An 18,592-nucleotide genomic window follows, 5' to 3' on the forward strand; every position below is an offset into this window, starting at 1 on the left:
CTGCTGCCTGGTCAAATCAGCAAATAAAAATGTTCGCTTGCACTGTGGGTATAAAGGCACTCCATTCGGAGAAGGAGAGAAAGCTCCCATGATACAGTCTAACCCTTCAAATTCTAACTTTCCAATGCTTGAGTGAGTGCCTCAGTGCCAGGGACCACACGGAGTGCCATCCCATTACAGACTACAGCAGCACCAGGCTCCGCGAGGTCAGAGGCCACAGCCACAGCAGGACCAGGAGAGCCTGGGAGTCTACTAGAAGAAAACAGATCCCCTTACTGGCATACAGAACTGGCAGGGACTTAAAGATTGAAGCTTCCAGGTTCCACAAAATCAGAATTCCAGTGGCAAGCTTGTGAATCATTTATGTGTTCCCCATTCAGGTTGTGAACCACTGACCTAGTCTACCCGCCTATTTTTGTAAATAACAAAATAAAGGTTTATATGGTCACATAATTTGTGATAACTCATAAGTCACATTATGGTATTTGGGACAAAAATTCAAGGTTTCTAACTTGCAGATCTGCACTTTTTTGACTCTGCTATGCTATACAATAAGCACCTGCTACAATTATTTTTTTAATTTTAATATTAAAATTTTATATATATTTAATTTAATTTAATATTAAATATCATATATATTTAGGCAGTTTTCAGTGTTGTTGCCCAGGCTGGAGTACAGTGGCACGATCTTGACTCACTGCAACCTCTGCCTCCCACATTCAAGCAATTCTCCTGTCTCAGCCTCTCAAGTAGCTGGGATTACAGGCACGTGCCACTATGCAGGGCTAATTTTTTTGTATTTTTAGTAGAGACGGGGTTTCACTATGTTGGCCAGGCAGGTCTCAAACTCCTGACCTCAGGTGATCCACCCGCCTCGACCTCCCAAAGTGCTAGAATTACAGGCCTGAGCCACCGCACCCAGCCTAATTGTAAAATATTTGATTGACAAAGATAATATATATTCAAGATGTATAACATGGTGATTTGATAAACATATACATTGTGTGATGGTGACCACAACCAAATTAACACATCACCACCCATGTCATATATAATATTCCTGGAATATTGTAACTGAAAGCTTGTACATTTGGCCAACATTTCTCCATTTCCTTTACCCCTCAGCCCCTGCTAAGCATCATTCTGCTCTCCACTTCTATTAGTCAGACATTTTTAGATTTCATATAGGTAGGGTCATACAGTATTTGTTTTTATGTGTATGACTTATTTCACTCAGCATAAAGCACTCCAGTTTATCCATGATATTGCAAATGACAGGATCTCCTTTTTATGGATGAAAAATATTCCATTGTATGTACAATACCATATTTTCTTTATCCATTCATCCATTGATGAGCAAGTAGGTAGTTTCCCTATCTTGGCTATTGTGAATAATGCCGCAATGAACACAAGTATCTCGGATACCTGTGTGTCATTTCATTTGGATACATACTCAAAAGAGGAATTGCTGAATCTCATGGTAGTTCTATTTGTAATTTTTAAAGGAACCTCAATATTTTTTTCCATAACAGCTGTATCAATTTATATTTCCATTAACAGTGTGCAAGGGTTCTCTCTTTTCTCCACATCCTGGCCAATTATTGTTATCTTTTGTCTTTTTGATAAAAATCATCCTAACAGGTGTTAGGTGATATCTCACTGTAGTTTTGATTTGCATTTCTCTGACCATTAGTGGTGCTGAGCAACTTTTCATATAGCTATGGCCCTGCTGTCCATCTGTACGGCTTCTTCAGAAGAAAAAAATGTCTATTCAGGTCCTTTGCCCATTTTATATTATTTAATCAGGTTTTTTCTTTGTTTTTTGTTTGTTTGTTTGTTTTGTTTTGTTTTTGCTATTGACTTAGATGAATTCGTTATATATATGGAGATTAACCCTTTATCAGATGTCGGGTTTGTATCTATTTTCTCCCATTCCATAGGTTGTTTCTTCATTCTGTTGACTGTTTCCTTTGCTGTGCAGAAGCTTTATAATTTAACGTAGTCTTCGTTTATTTTTGCTTTTGTTGTCATATTTAAAAACTCAGTATCAAAACCAATGTCTTGATAAAGCTTTTCCTTATGTTCTCTTCTAGGAGTTTTATGGTTTCAGATCTTAGATTTAAGTCTTTAATCCATTTCAAGTTAATTTTTGTATATGGTGTGAGACAAGGGTCCAATTTCATTCTTCTGCATGTGGATATCTAGTTTTCCCAGAACCACTTATTAAAGAGATTTCCTTTCCCTATTATATATTCTTGGTGCCTTTGTCAAAGATTAGTTGACCATATACATGGGTTTATTTCTGGGCTTTCTTCTGTTTCATTGGTCTATGTGTCTCTTTTTATGCTACTAACATATTATTTTGATTACCATAGCTTTTTACTATAGTTTGAAATCAGGGAATGTAATGTCTCCAGCTTTGTTCTTTCTTACAACTGCTCAAGCTACTTGGGGTCTTTTTTAGCTCCATGAGGCAGTTATTTCTATTTCTCTGAAAAATGCTATTGGAATTTTGATAGGGATTGCACCGGATCTGTAAACTGTTTTTAGTAGCATGAATTTTAACATTAAGCGTTCCAGTCCATGAATATGGGATATCTTTCCATTTATTTTTGTCTTCTACAATTTATTTCAATGTATTAAAAGTTTTCAGTGTGCAGATATTTCACCTCCTTGGTTAAATTTATTCCTAAGCATTTTATTCTTTTTGATGCTATTGTAAATGGAATTTGGATAGCTCATTGTTAGTGTATAGAAACCCAACTGACTTTTGTACATTGATTTTGTATCCTGCAACTTTACTGAATTTATTTATTAATTCTAAGAGTTTATTTGTAGAATCTTTACGGTTTTTGATATGGTTTGGCTCTGTGTCCCCACCCAAATCTCATCTCGAATTGCAATCCTCATGTGTCGAGGAAGGGAGGTGACTGGATCATGAGGGTGGTTTCCCTATGCTGTTCTCATGATAGTGAGTGAGTTCTCATGAGATCTGGTGGTTTTGTAAATGACAATTTTCACTGCACTTTCACTCTTCTCTCTCCTGTCACCTTGTGAAGAAGGTGCCTGCTTCCCCTTCTGCCATGATTGTAAGTTTCCTGAGACCTCCCTAGCCATGCAAAGCTGTGAGTCAATTAAACCCCTTCCTTTATAAATTACCCGGTTTCAGAGAAGTTCTTTATAGCAGTGTGAAAACAGACTAATACAGTTTTCTATATACACAAAAAGCTATGCTATCAGCAAACAGAGACAATTTAACTTGTTCCTTTCCAAAGTGAATGCCTTTTATTTCTTTTTCTTCTCTAATTGCTATGGCTTGGACTCCCAATACTATGTTGAATAGATGTGAGCTAAAGTAGACACCCGTGTCTTGTTTCTGATTTTCTATCTGGATGATCTATCCACTGTTGAGAGTGGGATACTGAAGTCCAATACTATTAGTGTATTGCTATTTCTGTATTCACATCTCTTAATATTTGCTTTATATAATAATCAAAATGTTTATATTTTTATAAACACAAACTTCTTTTTGCAACTATTCCTAGCTTTAAAAGATAGTAAGGATAGTCACGCACATCAAGACAGTCAAATATCTGAAGTGAATAGAATGGAGTTCTACCATGTATACAAATTCAAATATATATGGAAAAGGGGGAAAGAAAGGTACTCTAGTACCTACGAGTACGGGTGATCCTACCACGGTACTCAAAAATGGAATCCAGGTATGAGCATGAGGTAAGAGTCAGAGACTACTACTCTTCTCCTCAGTCTCAATATGTTCCTCCAATGTGAACAGTTTTCTGAATGTGCAAATGACCTGGCATTTAAAAGTGCAGTGTGATTATCATACAGCGTGACCCTCAATTCACACCAACGACTTCACCTAACACTCAACAATGCCAACTGTACAGTTCAATGATGGAGGTAATCCACTCTGGTGGGCTTGCTGAGACACACTTTTCAGTAAGTGTGATTAAACATGATTTTTTGCATTACTCAATGAATTTAGACCCTAATCCTAGAATAATATGTGACTCCACTGTGTGAAAGAATTTTCCTTGGCTGTCTGGCATTATATACAATTTGGTTAGAGGGATTACACAAAAGATTCCTCTCCTTTTCTAATGACTTCCATTACAAAATAAGTCCATTGACATGAAAAGAAGAACGATGACTTCAAAGAAAATTACAGAAAATGTTCTTGTCAATCTAAAAAACATAAACTGCTCATTAAAGTATAAAAACTTCCATAACCATATTTCTTTTACTCTGTTTTACAATTCCTTAGAACAATAAAAGCTTTTAATGTTCAAGAAAAGAGTCAAGTAAAATTGCAACAAGGAGAATGCGGGTTAGTCAAAGAGAATAATGTCTTGGAGAAGAGGGTTGATAATGCAGGAAATAAAAGGGCTATGTGATCAGCAGCTGCATCTTCCTCTACATGACTTTCAGCTCATTGGTGTTTATAGAAATAACACTACATACAGAAAATTTTTATGAAGCACTAAATGCAAGTAAAATTGGGAGTATTCTAAAGAATGCTATAAAGTGGGTGAGATGTAGCAGAAGACTGAACTGCCAGAAATCTAGACGGTCACTTTAAACATAGTAGGGCAAGGCTACTGGCTGCCTAAAGAAGGTCTGACTTTGTATCTGCAACACATAGGATGAGAAGCTCCTAAATATGCCATCCTGTGAGTGGGCCATGGAAGAAAAGATCTATGGTTCTCATGGCTGGATGGACAGGTGCCCAGAGCTGTTATCCCAAAGACTTGGATAAAGTATTCTGCCATCCCCTCTAATTATGGTAAACTTATGTGCTGAAGTGAAACTTACTGTTTTGCTAAGGAAAACAAATTCTAATTTTTACTTTCTGATTTGAAATGAATACCAAAGCATAAATGAAAAGTAACATAAAAGCCAAAGGCTCTTAGTTCTTAAATATGCTGAAAAATTTTCAGTTCTCTAAGTCTGTCATTTAGTGCTCATTGAATTTTAGGTTTGTGTATGTTTGCAACTTCTTGATTCTTGGTTGCTTAGAATGCAGAGTGAAATGAAAAAAAAAAATCATAATCTTTACACAGCTCTCTTTCAGAATGCAAATACATAATGTTTACATTAAAAAATACTTGATTCTATGTTCATTCCTAGGAGTCATTTAAGGATACCTCTACTTGTAAAATAAAACTATGACGTATTTTTAAGTCTTTCTAATACCATGAAAGACAAAAAAAAAATGAAAGATTTTCCAAGATGCTAGTATCACTAAGCTTGTCCTTAAAGCAACACAGAGAGCTGCCCTTGCCCACTTCTCATTCTCCTTGACCCCCAATTTTGAAAGAAGAATTGCTATATGTAAGAAAAAGCACCTTTAAGAGGAGGAATTTTAATCTCTTAACACTAAATACAAGTGCATGCAGTAGCCAAAACAGCCAGACACTGACTTCTCTGTGAATCTCTTCACTATGGCACTACCATGCCATGAGTGTTCATAGGACGATCTCTCCTCCTGGCGCCTTTATAATCATGGCCGCCAGTGTAGAACTATGTCCCACAGGACTCTGCAAACCCTAGTACAGTAGTTAGTACATTAGAGATACCAAAAAAATCTCTATTCAATTACCACAACAACACTGAGATGATAAAACCCTTCCTCATGAAATATTTTCAGGCCGTCAGTTGATTGCTCAACTGCTCAAGGTTTCCATTAACCAGGTATTGTAGGGTGATGTAGGGCAGGGATATAGATACATAACAATTGCATCCAGTTCCCTTCCCCTGCCATGGAAGGCATTATTGTCTTCTGAAAGCGTTAAAACTCTCTGAGAAAAAGCCTGAAAGGTCCCTGCGCGAACTCAGGATCTTCACTCAACGTCCATATGCTGACTTGCATAAATCTATAGCCAGATGAGAGTCATAAATTGGGACAGGGTGAGAATTTGGCAAGGCTTACTGCCAAACCACTGAGTTGTTTCATCCATTTGAGAAGGGATGGGCTACTGTACGTGTTTTAAAGGTCTGTAAATTTGCACAGAGCTGTGCTTTATTTAATACAATCTACGATGGTCTGTACATGTGATGACAGAAACTGCTGTGCCACACTGCATCTCAACTGTGAACAAAGTCATCAAGCTAGAATGAGAACATAATCTGAAGAATTGTTCTGGGCTAGCCACTAGGCATCCAACGACTAAGTTTTAGAACCAAGTAAATGGAATCTGCCCTCACACCTCCAGAAGGTAGAGACACAGGATAAGCACTTCAACAAGGAGCATTTAAAACAGACAATATCATTATGACTGTAAGTACATTTTGAAATGTATTATTTTTCCTTGATAAGTCTATCATGTAGATCTGTAATTAGGGACTTTGAAAATAGCTACCTTTTTAAAAACACAATATGCTATAATTGTCTATTAAGTCAATGAGTACTTAGGGACTCTTAAAACTGCTGATTACTTGCTTGCTGTAATTTGGAAGAGCAAGTACTAAAGATTCCTTGTGAAATTCTCTTTAAAACAGAATGAATTGAAAATGTGCTATTACCTGGTTAGGCTAACAACATTTTTTCCTCAGAATGACATCCATCCGTCATCATATTAATTGCTTCACATCTGGCCAAAAAATTGCATTAACTTTTATTTTATAATCTAAGTGAATTTCCATCTCTGAATAAAATTTTTCGAATTCCACAGAGTTTCAATGCTCATAAAAGATGGCATTAGTAATCATTCATTGCTTAGTGGAGATTAAGAATTTTATCTCAGTTATCAGGATAAACAATGCACCAGCCATATGGTGTATTTACAAGTCCTTCTGTTGTATTTATACATATGCGGTATATTAAATGAAACTGGATAAAAATGAACTATACCTTTTATCAAGTTATGTGCTATTATGCTTGTTTATGTTTAACCATTAAATAAATTAGCAATGTTCTCAAGGTCATTAACATAAATTATAAAGGCTATATATATTATATTGTAGTTTGTATTATTACTCTATTAATATACACTTTAACTTCATAATGATGGATAATTTAATTTACTTTGAATCAAGCATTATAATTACTTCCAAATACAAATCAAACAGAAGCTAAAGAAAGAACAATGACACAATTATTTAGACACGGAAGCTATCTAATAAATCTCATTTTTTGGAAGGTTTCCTTTGTCATTTAGGGAGGGTTATTCTTGGCCTGTGTCTCTCCTACTAGGCTTGACTAGACCAATTCCATAGCTACTACTCAAGAACTCACTCACTCCATTAAGGTCGCAGGCAAGAGTCCAAGGTGGTCTCTAGAGATGCACATTGACTTTGCATTAAGTGACTAACCAACACATATAGAGAGATGAATATATAGACAAATGTTTTTTGGAAGTCAGACCATGGAAAACACTAAGAGATACAACATTCACTGTCCTTCCATTCATGAAGCTTACACTTTCATGAGAACTAACGACAATTGAGATGATTACATATGTGTTTTGCACTGTGGAGAAAAGGAAGTGGTCAAATGAAAAATAATAGTGGTTGCTGTTCTTTAGACAATATGGACCCTGGAGGCCTTTCTAAGAAGGGATCATTCAAGATGTATTCTAAAAGGTGAGAAAGAGCCATCCAGTAGAAGAGCAGATAGACCATGCTGAACAGAGAAGACAGCATACATATATATACACAAAGGCCTTGGGGTGGAAAGAGTTTGTGTTCACCAACTGAGAGAAAGGAATAAACGTAGTGAATTAGAGGCTAAAGAAAGACAAGGAGGCAAGAGGTGTGTATGTGCACACTCCTCTCTTCTTGCACATCCCCCCTGTTTTCATTTACCTCTCCTTCATGCTGGCATTGGAGTGGGCATCTATAAATAGATGGCCTCAAAACAAGCCTGGGGAAATACTAGAGGACATCTTTAGAAAGAGATCCCACATGGCTACTTCCACATGGTAGAAGGTCAGTGGCCAAGTTAATGGGCCCAAGGCTATACTTCTATTTCAGCACAGCCTGTGTGGTACATGGAGGGGACCCAGAAGTTCTTACATGCCTCAGTAAGGAAGCACAGGGTCTCTAAAAGGGCTGGCAGGTAAGCAGAAATATGGTGTCAAGATATAAAAGCCATATCAAGAGTGACTTGGGGACTAGAGCAAACAGCTAGGATCACACTCCTTGGAGGAAGGATCTTGAGCAAGGCCCAGCAGGGATGTCCTTATGAAAAGGTAAGGCTCCGTCTTCTCCCTGGGATGAGTGTGCCTCTGAGCTGCTGATGATCAGAAATGATGTGAAGTCACTGCAGGTGGCCCAGGTATGAGGCTATGCTGTAATGTTATCTCTTTTGGGGCTTTTCCGCCCTCTTCCCCTCATGCTTCACGCAACATTGCTGATGCTGCAAGACAGAGGACACCGTCCTTGCCGAAAGCCCAACCTCAGCACTTCCATAGGCCTGGCCCCAGGTTAGGAACCTCTCACTGGCTGGGTTACCCACTTTCCTGTTCAGAGAGGGGATAACCAGAGGGAGACGCATCTGATTATAAAAGTACATATTGCAGGGTTTAGGCAAGTAAGAATACATTCTGACCAGGACCAGAGACCCGACTCTGGCTCTCACAAGCTGTGTGAATCATTTTGTTGCCCCACCTCTGGATGAGAGGTTTGGATCAGACAAGCTCCTAGGATTCCACCAGTTTTATATTCCACACCCTTATCTTTGGTGACTAGGATAAGAGAAAATGAATTGAAACATCTCTCCTGCATCTATTTATTTGTATACCCAAGCTGAGCGAGCAGCTTTGCTCTTCTTAAGTTGGAGATGTAAGGTGTTCCCGTCGTAAACAAGAGCCCAGCCTAATCTGATGCAATGGTCCCTGCACGAGAGGCTCCTGGGCATGCCACATGGGTCTCCCTGAAGGGCCAGCACCACCAGGCCGCTCCATACCCCACCAGCCCTTGTCGTGGCACGTCAGTTTTTGTCATTTCATAACAAACACTTTATATGTACCCTGGTGAGAAAAGTCTATTAGTTACCAAGTGGTGCATCCAAATCTCCATTTAATTAAAAAATGAATATTTTGTCTCAAGCTATATCTATCTTATTAGAAGCACTGGGACCTGTCACATTTTAATTTTGCTGTTTTATTCCTACTTTAAAACAACTACAAAATATTTCTATGTAATCAAATATTTTATTCTGCATTGTTTAGCTCTGATTTCTGAAAGAGTGTTTAAAACAAGGGTTGAAGGGGCAGGGAGGGTGAAGTAAGTACAGCCATTCCCATCCACAGCGTGGAGAGGCGTGCAGTCCTGGGGGGCTGCCCTGCCGTTGGACTGGCACATTCCATTCTGGAGCCTTCACCAAGTGTTTCCCGACATGAGCTGAGCACCTGCAAGAGCTGCAGAGGTTCCACAGAGTGAGGAGCAACCGTGAAAATACGAAGACCCCACCCTAGGTGATCTCCTGGTCTAAAAGACAAGCCGGCGTTCATTCCCGTACTCAGAGACTACCTTTCGCGTTGCAAGTCAGCAGTGTTCAGAGGTGTTCCAGACTGTGAGATGGAGAGCCAACAGCAGCAGAAGGTCCCTCCACCATGGAACAGGGTGCAGGGGATGAGAACAGAAACAAAGAGCATGCACTACCAGGTCAGCCTGGGAGAACTACCATTAAGAAAAATAAAAGTGGATGGGAGCTAGAGATTAGCAGGGTTACTGTTTGTGGGTGGCCTGGTCAGAGACGGCATCTCTGGGAGGTGACACTTGAACAAAGCCCTGAAGACATGCGGTGGCACCACGCTCCAAGCCGAGGGAACGGCAGCTGCGAAGTGGAAGTGTGGCAGGCGTGCTACAGGCCCCGCACGAGGCCAGCGTGGCAGGCGCTGAGTGAGGAAGACAGAGAGCAGGCTGGGGAAGGCCTCACATGAAGATAAGCACTTTGCAACAAATTCTGTGAGAGAGGGAGAAGCCACTGGGAGGGTCTGAGTTAAGAAAAATGTAACTGTGATATGACAGAAGGGAGCATAAATCACTGTGGGATGATGAGGATGAAGGGGCAATTCATTTCCCCAAGAACACCAGACAAAGTTTTGGAGAGGAAGTGACACTTGCATGCAGAGGACTTCATCCGTGCTGCTCTAACACTAGAAAGGACTGGCACTGGGCACAAAGGGCACAGACCCCACCCAGCAGAAGAGAAGGTGTTAGTGTAGACCATGACTAGAGGTAGGAGGAGGCCCGAAGACCGTTCTGTGGCCTAAATCAGAAGTAAAAGAATGGGGACTCTAGTAGAAGGCTCAGGTGACGACTGGTTATGTTCATTCGGTTTGGTGACTAGAAAGTTATGGCCGGGCGGGGTGGCTCAAGCCTGTAATCCCAGCACTTTGGGAAGCCGAGGCGGGCGGATCACAAGGTCAGGAGCTCGAGACCATCCTGGCTAACATGGTGAAACCCCGTCTCTACTAAAAATACAAAAAAAATCAGCCTGGCATGGTGGCAGGTGCCTGTAGTCCCAGCTACTCGGGAGGCTGAGGCAGGAGAATGGTATGATCCTGGGAGGCAGAGCTTGTGGTGAGCTGAGATTGTGCCACTGCACTCCAGCCTGGGCAACAGAACAAGACTCCGTCTCAAAAAAAAAAAAAAGTTCCATAACAATTCAGTAAGGATAATTTTATTTCACTCGTGATATATTTAAAATGTATTCAGTTTTTTCTTTTTTGTTTTTTGTTTTTTTTAAGAACAGCAAACAGTCCTCAGTTGAATTCCACTTCGAGGGCCTGCCTATCTTCTGTGTGACTCAATAATTCTGAATGTTGTGAACTGTCCTAAATGTTATTCAATCCACTCTGCAATCAGCAACCCCTTTATGGATGGTACGATTGTAACAAGTATCTAGGGAAAAACCATGCTGGTTGTGTACGTTTTAGGAAACAAAGTCAACTCCTAATTTTCTGGATCAATGAAGAGCATCGGCAGCATGGGACACAGATGTGCCTGTGCTTCTCACCCCAGTCCCACCATGTCCTTAGGGTCCCTGTGAGCCAGACAGCTTGGAAGCAGCCAGAGCTGTGTTTAATCTCACAGGCCTGCAAGTTCCAGAGGTGATAGAACTCATCCAAACGCACAGAGTTGGCCGGGGGCAGTGGCTCACGCCTGTAATCCCAACACTTTGGGAGACCAAGTTGGGTGTATCACTTGCAGTCAGAAGTTCAAGACCAGCCTGGCCAACATGGTGAAACTTAGTCTCTACTAAAAATACAAAAATTAGCCAGGCATGGTGGTGGGGTCTGTAATCCCAGTTACCCAAGAGGATGAGGCAGGAGAATCACTTGAACTTGGGAGGCAGAGACTGCAATGAGCTGAGATTGCTCCACTACATTCCAGCCTGGGTGACAAGAGTAAAAATCTGTCTCAAAAAAAAAAAAAAAAAAAAAAAAAAAAAAAAGACACAGAGTTAGAGCAGAATGGAAATGTACATCCAGTCTTCCTAACTCCAGAGTCTATCATCTAGCTTCTCAAACTTGGTTAATTTCCAAAGCAGGAAAAGCTGGACATCCCATTGTCCAATGGAGTAGGTAATCTATGTATGAATAATAAACAATACAGTAAAAGAAACAAACTCCATTTAAAGAAAGTTTACATCAAGTGCGACTGGGATTACAGTTTCTAAATGATGTGACTAAAAAGATTGCCAAAATGTGACCCAGTTAGACGATCAGAGCAGGCATGGTTTTTAGGTTCTGATATTTTCATATTGTTTAAGGACATTCCGGAAGCACAAAGCATGATAGAAAGGTCTTGACAAGTCAACGGTGCTAAGACATCAGTATTTAGTTTCAATTTTAACTGTAGGAAAAGCCCACCATGAGGGACTCTATGTCAAATAAAGCAGACAAATTGCATCCTCATGGATGAGAAAAGGAGAGTTTAATCTGGCAGCAGGGTACGAGGGCAAATTGCAGGTGATCATCTGTAGTTAGGAACAGCAGCTAAGAGGAAGCTGTCATCACCTGGTCATACAAGTTGGACTCTTCTCAGTTGAATGGGAACATTTTTCATTCTCAAGAGGCTTTTCCCAGTTAACTTTTCAAGAACTTACACTGGGCCTTAGGGCTTGAATATTATGGTCTTGGCTCAAATTTACTGCACAAGCATTTCTGCAGAAGCTGGGATCTACGGTGCACACTCTATCTTGGCTCAATGTCTGCAATGAGATTAAATGGCACTAGATAAATAGAAACAAACTAAAGGGACTATCACTTGTTTAGAAAGATCTAAAATTTTAATAAGTTCTAATAAAATGTGTATGGAGAACCAACAAGTTCTAGTGTTGCCTACACTTGTGCCATTTTCACCTCTAGAGGGGCTGCCACTAACTAGTCCAGACCCAGTGTGCTCATGTGAGCCCAGCTCAACAGTGTCCCGAGGTTCCTTCCTGTACTCACCCCACTGCATTCTGCTCACTCTGTAAAACAACAGTAGCAATCGAGATTTCGTTTTTACTCATCCATGCGCAGTTGTGTGATTTTACTGGTACATACGTTTGTAAACCACAGCCCCTTCAGACACAAATTGGAAGCTCACTGAAAAAATACATATAATTCTTATATATATATATGAAAGCCAAGAGAGAATATACCTGTGTGTATGCATTTTTATTCCTCTGTTTCCAAGGTTTCCATTACAATAACAGCTACTAATTTGTTGAAAAAAGGGAAAATATTCATAAAGAAAAACAGATGAGAATAATAGATTAAAAAACCTCTACCTCATATTTTCTTTTGGCCATTCTTTTTTCATATAATATCACTGGTAGACAACCTACTATGATATCTTTTGTAAAAATCCACTGAAGTAAATCAATACAATAAAGTTCAAGAGAGACTCCACCTCTATAAAATATAGAGTAGATTCCATGATCTCTAAGATCATTTTCCCAAGCCCTCAACTTTTAGTAGTCTTTGCAGTATTTGACCAATAAAGTTGTCATATATAAGTACCTAACACAATTGTTGAGTCACACAAATACAACAAAAATAAAATAAAAGAGTTCAAAAAAATCCAAAAGTTAAAGTATGTTAAAATACCTCTAAAATATCTGGAAATTAATGTTGGCCAGCTGACTTTAATCATGTGATAAAATACTGCGTGTGGTTGTATAGATATACTTACAAAACTCTATTTTGATCTGATTTTAAAAGACACTGGACATTATAGTGACAAAAGTTTAGTTTGAATTATATGAGTAAATAAGATTAACCCATTGACTCAACTGGCATTCAGAATAAAAGATGATTGGATGTGATTGTTTGTACACATATCATAGATAAAATACAGGGTAAAAGGGTGGTACACGTGACTCCTCTGTAGAGCAAGTGCCCTGCAGCCTCCATGCCACACAGGCATTTGACAACAACTGAGCAGTGTGATTTTCCTGTAAGAAAAGCAAAGATATGGAGGAAAGCTATAGGAAGGTGACATATTGTCTTCAGATTCTTAGAAGGCTGGTGTTCAAGGTGCTCTGAGTAAATGTGTGATGTAAATGAAGAATTTTGAGAGGAAAATGGTGGAGGATAGGTGAGTAATGCATTGACTATGAAGGGCTTTGTATGCATGCAAAGGAGTCTCAGGCTGATAGGATACTCTACGCCAAAGAAGAGTTTTAATAACACAGAAAACAAGGTGAGTTTGGGGTTTTATACAGACTATCCCAGGAAAGAAGAGAGAAAAGACAATCATAACGCCACTGCAACAGTCAATGACAGGCCCTCAAATGCTGTTTTGTTAGAGTGCCTAGAGCAACCATTTGTTTCTCCTTCCCAGGGGAAAAAGAATTCAATGATAAATAAATAAGTAACAGAATCGGTTTTGGAGTAGGGGTGTGTTTGTCTATGGGTGTGCGTGTATGTGTGTGTGTGTGTGTGTGTGTGTGTATTTTTGCTTTCACAATAGGGGCAGGGATGACACATATTGAACCAGATCACAAGCATGTCTTAAAGTATAGGCATTTCAAAATCAATAAAACATAAATAATTATGGTGCAGATATAAATAATTAAAACCATAAGATTAAGCAAACAACCTATAACAAGCTACATTAATCTTGATTAAACAAACAAGTTTATAACAAGAAAGTCAAACACAGCGAAAACAGAAAATCACAACCAACCAAAGACAATCAATTACAAGTTATCTTTCCCCCAAATTCTAGCAAATCTAATTACCTGCCTGTGAATACACAAAATACTCATCTTGTAATACTGCCAACAACACATGGAAGTCAAACCTCTTAAGAAAAATTGAATTAAAGTATTTGGAAAACCCTAATTACATTAATTTTTGCTCAATTTCAAATCTGGAACTCTTAGTAACTCCCACTTAATAACTTACATAAGAATGAAAATCTAGAGAATGTCACATTATTTCCTGGGAGAAGTTAGTATTAATTGAACACATACTATGGAGTAGGCAGTTTTTGAATTCTATCCATTCATTTATTTCATTTAATAATTATAAATTCATGAGGTAGATATTAATATTATCTTTATTTTATAGATGAGGAAACTGAGGTATAGAGAGGCACACACTAAGCAAGCTTTAAACTGAGATTCAAAGCTCAGCATTCTGACTCCACTTTTCTCATCTTTAAGCACTAGTTTATACTGCTCTAGAACCTCTATTTTTAGATTTATCCTAGGCTCATCAGGAGAACCTGTGCAACTCACTAGCAGACTACAGGCCACATTCTGAGAAGCATCTGTAACTATGATGACACCTCAAAATAATGCAATAGCATTGAGAAGATGCATTGGGGTCAAAGCATTGGGGGTCAAAGATAGATTCTGGAGAATTAAGAAAGAGAACCAGCAGGATACCTGGTGACTGTTTATATGTGTGGATTGAGGAAGGGGCCAAGAGGGAGCAGAGTCTGGAATGGCAACTTTGGAAGCAAACAGAAACTACAGTAGAAAGAGCAAGTTTTTGGCTTGGGACGGAGGTTGGGTTTGATGCATAGACTCTGGGATGCTTCTGAGACATTCAGGTAGAAAATCCAGCTGGGTAGAGTGACAAAGGAGCAGACAATGCTTGGAGTGGAGTGAAGAGAGCTGTCCCTGTACCTGCAATGCTGGTCTATGCCTACCCCAGAGGAGATCGTTCACACATGAGTGAGTTACTGGCTGAGGGATGGATGTACAGGGGTGTACTGGGGGTTCACATAAAGTGAGAACCATCTCCGTGACATGCTGGGGTGTAAAACCAGGGAGGATAAAAAGCAAGACCGAAGGAAACCACAAAGTACAAATGCTGGCGCCCTTCCCTACTTGGAGTCCCCCACATGGTGCTGACCATGGTCCCCTTCATTCTACAGTCTTGGGGTACTGGTCCTATCTGTGCCAATACATTGTCGGCTCCAGAAGGGCCTTCATCTCTTTGATTTGGTAGTTTTTGAAGAATCTAGCACAATGTAGAACTCTTTGTCCAATTATTTAGTCAGGGATTCTTCTCATTTTTACAAGAAGTCCTTTGAGGCCTAAGGTTCAAGCATCATTAGGCTGGCTGTGTGTAAGATATCCTCATTAATAGAAAAGCATTCTAGCTTAATCCTAAGAAACCAACGGGAGGGAAAGAGAAGCAGTGAGGGAACAAAACAAACATGAGAATGGAGAACACTTGCACTTGTGTCTGGAACTGGTTATTAGTCATGTCAGCCTAATCAGATCAGAGGACTCCTTCAGACAAAAAAATAAGGTATTTTGGGTTGAGGCTCATTAAAATTTAGAGTGGTTAATTTCCTCCTTAACTTTAAGTAGCTAGAAAGTCAGAAATGATAAAGATGTGAGTAAAGTAGAGGCTTTTAAATTTTTTTATAAGTAAAAAAAAACCTGAAAATTGTTGAAGTTAAAATATTTTAATTTTCCAAAAGACTTTGTATAGTCTGTTCTATAAAATAAAGATCAGATGTTTAAAAAAAAAGATGAACTTGTTAAAACCGATGACCAAAATTAGATGGATTTAGATATGCTAGCTCAGTTTTCCAAACTCAAATGTAGAAAATAAAGATTCCTTTGGAAAACACTATCAAAATAATTTTTTAATGATTATCACTTTTCATTAATATAACACATGCCCTTTGAGGCTTAATTGTAAATAATTGGCTTTCAGTGTAGCTGTAGTGATGATTAATTTGCCTATGTGATATTTAGCTCTCAGATGTCTATAATGGCATGAATAAGCAACAGTATGGCTGGAAATCAGGCTAAGGATTTAAAGGGCAATGACAAAGAGCAAAGTACTCACGCTGCGGCACTTCCAGTGGATGCCCTGTGACATCACACCATCCGATCGGGTGGATGTCAGGACTGTCTGCCTCCACCCAGTAGTCATACTTATGGTCCCAACCATCAAAATGAACCTGTTAAAATGAGTTTCAAAGGATTAATATTTAGTAATTAGTATTTCACTATTCCTGTATCGAAATATTTGAATACAGATATCTGAAGCTGAGATTGAAATTTTATTAATCACACCTTGCAGTTGAAATAATATTTAAAATGTGCCATTCTACAGCCTTCTAATCCAGCCAACAAAGGCGATTGTACCGAATTTCCAAAGAAATTAAAGAGGTTGGTAAAGAAAAAGATTGCCAGGGATTGATCAGAATTTGAAGAGGTAAGCCCAATCCATTTTCTCAACTAAGACAAATACTGGAATGCTGTTGAGGGAAAACTCTTTGTCCTGAGTAACTGTCCCATTAACCACTTCAAGAACCACGTCAGCATCATCAACATTAAACATCACCAACTTGACATTAGTACAAGCGCTATACTGATGGGAAATGCACAGATTAGAGTATAAACAATCAATCCCTAAAACCTCACAAATGAGAGATGGGCCCATTGTAACAATGGAGGCAAAAACAGTAGACAAAATATGCTAGGGGGTAGATAGATTTTATTAGCTACCATAAGAGTTATTTAAAGACCAAGGGTAAGCTATCAAGAAACTTTCGAACAAGAGATAGGGCCCAGGTCCAGCCATCCTACTGGCATAGGCTCAAACAAGCTAATTATTGCAAGGATAATTTATCATGCATCTTATCTATAAAACACACACAGACATACCATGCACACATATAAGAATAATTAAATAAATCCCAGTCTCTGAAACAAAAAATCAAATACTTATGTCTTAAAATAAAAATAATTATTTCTTTTTAAAAAAGCTATATCCTTTCCAATGCAAAGAAGCCCATTTAAGTTTTTGAAAATCATATTTGAATAAAAAGAGCAAGATGCCTAGTGCTATAATAAGCCAACCTGAAATATAAATCCATTATGCAGAACATAAGACCAAAAAAGCAAAATTCTATATTTTCAGTTCCAAACAAACTCCCAATATTTTTTCTCAAGTCATCTTTCTAAGCAAGTGGTTTTCACAGTGTGATTCTCAGACTATCAGCATCACCTGGACACTTGTTAAAAATGCAAATTCTTGGGCTCCACCTCAATCCTACTGAATCAGAAACTCTAAAGGTAGAGCCTAACACTGTGTGTTAACAAGTTTTCTACATGAATCTGTTATATGCTAAAGTTTGAGAACCAGAGATTACAGTAATAACTTTCAAAAGTATATTTCTACCGAACTTGGGTTCCTGACAATGACAGAGTGCCCTTTCACAGTAATAACCATAAAACTGGACATATGCAGTGACTATTTTCTGATGTTGGACAATAGACAGCACAGAAACGCAAACCCTAAGTAAAGGAAAACATCCCAGATGAGCCCTTAATATCAGCCTGGAGACAATTTCCTGATTGCAGCACAAAGAGGAGAAACATAGAGAAAGCAGTTATGCAGTCAGAAAGACACAGATTGCAGATCAGAGCGGATGATGCAGCTGGAAGTTAAAGGACAAAATATTGGAGAAGACAGAACTACAAAAAAGGGAGAACCAAAGGCCGGGTGCAGTAGCTCATACCTGTCATCCCAGCACTTTGGGAGGCCAAGGACGGAGGATCGCTTGAGCCCAGGTGTTCCAGACCAGCCTGGACAACATAGTGAAACCTCATCTCTACAAAAAAATCAAAAACTAGCCAAGTGTGGTGGTGTGCACCTGTGGTCCCAGCTACTCAGGAGGCTGAAGTAGAAGAATCACCTCAGCCTGGGGAGGTCGGGGCTGCAGTGAACCATGATCATGCCATTGCACCACAGCCTGGGCGACACAGCAAGACCCTGTCTCAATAAAGAGGAGGACCTAAAAGTCCATGGGAGGTTATTCGTAAGACCTTGACCAAGGGCTGGACTTCCCATGCAACAGGTGAGACTTTCTGAAGCCAAGCAGAGGGTACCTGATATGAGGCTGAGAATGAAACAAAGATACTAGAGGTCATACGTTTCGGGGAGAGGGGAGAGACTAAAGTGGAGAAATCTCAATAACACTTTGACAATTTCACTGAGACACCACAAAGTTCACATTTTTTGGGAAAGAAAGATGCCCCAGATAAAGCATTACTCGTGAACAACCCTAAAAAAGGGGTAAAATCAAGCCTTTGCCAGATGAAGAATTACCAGTAATAAATTTCCTGACAGAATGAACTCTATTCTTTAAAACA

At 39.2% G+C, this 18,592-nt stretch overlaps 1 protein-coding gene across 30 annotated transcripts in view; it reads right to left on the minus strand.

Annotated features, from left to right (window-relative positions):
• Positions 1–18,592, minus strand: part of L3MBTL4 (L3MBTL histone methyl-lysine binding protein 4) — a 448,773-nt gene that overhangs the window by 192,195 nt on the left and 237,986 nt on the right. For all 30 annotated transcript variants that reach the window (XR_012427319.1, XR_010582936.2, XR_012427317.1 and 27 more), the window contains one exon: positions 16,278–16,392. Coding sequence is in view for 23 of the 30 variants with exons in the window: in XM_065534193.2 (XP_065390265.1) it covers positions 16,278–16,392 (115 nt within the window). In the remaining 7 variants the exon portion in view is untranslated. The remainder of the gene's footprint in view (positions 1–16,277; positions 16,393–18,592) is intronic.

The sequence above is a fragment of the Macaca fascicularis genome, chromosome 18, assembly GCF_037993035.2.
Source record: "Macaca fascicularis isolate 582-1 chromosome 18, T2T-MFA8v1.1".
Taxonomy (NCBI): domain Eukaryota; kingdom Metazoa; phylum Chordata; class Mammalia; order Primates; family Cercopithecidae; genus Macaca; species Macaca fascicularis.